The 2114-nt window shown below is 41.4% G+C and overlaps 1 protein-coding gene across 1 annotated transcript; it reads right to left on the bottom strand.

Moving 5' to 3' along the window:
- Positions 1-44: 44 nt before the first annotated feature.
- LOC121963926 (GON-4-like protein) lies at positions 45-2047 on the bottom strand (the record flags this gene model as incomplete). Its single annotated transcript, XM_042514163.1, has 5 exons — positions 45-83; positions 412-462; positions 801-875; positions 1067-1209; positions 1870-2047. Coding segments are annotated over 5 exons (486 nt in total), but the record flags the coding sequence as incomplete, so codon positions are not given.
- Positions 2048-2114: the final 67 nt, after the last annotated feature.

The raw sequence follows: 2114 nt of genomic DNA, 5'->3' as shown, positions 1-2114 counted from the left end.
CAGTCAGACAGACAGTCTCCTGCAGACGGGACGTTACGGTGTACCTTGACTGTGTTCACTGCTGACAGACTCCAGTTCAGACGCTGTAGGCAGACAGACAGGAAAAAATTGTCTGATTAAACAGGTTAGTGCTGAAAGTGTTAAAGCATCACAGAGGATTGTGGGAGGTTGAGTTCCACTGAATTTAATCTGAATTCAAATAAGATTTATTTGCCGGGTAAACATACATTAACATTGCCACAGTAAGTGTGAAAATAAAAAAGAAATGTACGTACAGAAAGTACAGAGGTACCAGAATAAAGTAATAGTGTGATCAAATAATAAATAAAACAGGTAATGTCTAACTTGACAGAAAAATGTGTCCTTAAAAATACATCACCTACATGAATGTATTTACAAAAAGATATTCACCTGTCCCTGCTGAACGGCCTGTTTCAGTCTGGATCGAGTCATCTTTGGCTCCTGATAAAGAAAAAAAAAGGTAATAATATCAGTCTCTATGTTCACCAGCTGTGTCTAACTGTGTCTGTCTGCTGCTGAGCAGGCAGTAACGTCGGTCTAAGAGAGTTTAAAGATGCCAAAAATAATAAGCGTGCAGCATACCTGAGCAGTTAAACTAAAAGTAAAAGCTTTAAAATAAAAGATTTCTGTGAAATGAGCATGTAACCCATTTTAACCCCGACCCTCAAATCAGAAGACTCATTCAGAACCAGAATCAATAATAAAAACAACATTACAATTGTTAAAATCCAGGAAATTAACAACCCTCGTTGCAGCACAAAGACAACATGAATACTCACAAACATGGGCAGGTTCTGAGTGTCTCTGATGGCGGCTTTCATCATGGCCACCACACGCTCGTGAGTAATCACCTCCTGACACGGGACACACAACACGCTACATGTTACACACAGGTGACACCATCGTGAACTGTTGAACATTCCTGTACAAACGTCCTCCTCATATATATTCCTGATAAACTGTATTCTATGTATGTAAATTGTATTTTACATGTTCTAAGCGTGTTGAATGTGTGTGTGTGTGTGCGTGTCAGTGTGTGCCTCACATGCAGGATGGCGCGTACGTTGCTGGACGTCAGGTTGTGCTGTTTGGACTTCCTGTCCAGGTCGATGTCCAGTCTGCCCATTTCGTCCTCACTGGCCTCGCTGGTCTCCATGGCAACCACTTCCTCCACCAATATCCCACCACCTGAACAGGAGACACGCAACAGTTCAGGTGTGAAACATCTGAATTCGTACAAACGCATTTGTGAGTCAATTCAACCACACATTATTTAAACATGATATGGGCCGAAAATTATATTGCGATATTTTTGGGCTATATCTCTATACACAATATGTATCTTGATCTTTTTATGAAGATAATTTTTTTGCATTTTGCCTGTATTGGATAGGACAGAGCGACAGCTTAAAAGGGGGAGAGAGAGGGGACGACATGCAGCAAAGGACAGTGAGCTGGAATCGAACCCACGGCCGTTGCGGCAAGGACATTGCTTTCATACATGGGGCACCCGCTCTAACCACTGAGCCACCGGACGCCCCGCATCTTGATATTTTTAAAGCTCCTCAAAGCATTTTGACACAATTCCATTTTTGATCATTAATCATCAGTGATGTAGATATCACGACTTAGTGGGTAGAGGCAAGTATTTAAACAAGTACAACTGTGTGATGAGTTGAGAAGTTACATAACTTTTACTGTACTGTAACCTTTAAAATCATTTATTTCATACCAGGATATACAGTAATAATATCTAACATCTAAGACGATATATAGTCTTATATCTCTGTACGTTATATTATATTTATATTGCCCAGCCCAAAATGTCACAGTTTACTTCAGTGTTACCTGAGACAGGTGTTCGTTCCTCCTCCTGTCTGTCCCCAGCAGAACATCCCTTATGAGGCGTGGACGTTATCGATGACCTCTTGTCCAGTTTAAGGGCGATGGACTCTCCATCCGTCCTAAAAAGTTTTGACTCCAGCGGACAAATGTCTTTTTGTGCTGGACGCCGCCTCTCCGCCCACTAACACACACAAGAGCAATAAACACCATCAGTGATCAACATTACAACTGATCAAAACCATCAGTGA

The sequence above is a fragment of the Plectropomus leopardus genome, unplaced genomic scaffold, assembly GCF_008729295.1.
Source record: "Plectropomus leopardus isolate mb unplaced genomic scaffold, YSFRI_Pleo_2.0 unplaced_scaffold13283, whole genome shotgun sequence".
NCBI lineage: Eukaryota > Metazoa > Chordata > Actinopteri > Perciformes > Serranidae > Plectropomus > Plectropomus leopardus.
The sequence above is the reverse complement of the archived record's forward strand: the minus strand, read 5'-3'. Positions and strand labels throughout refer to the sequence as shown.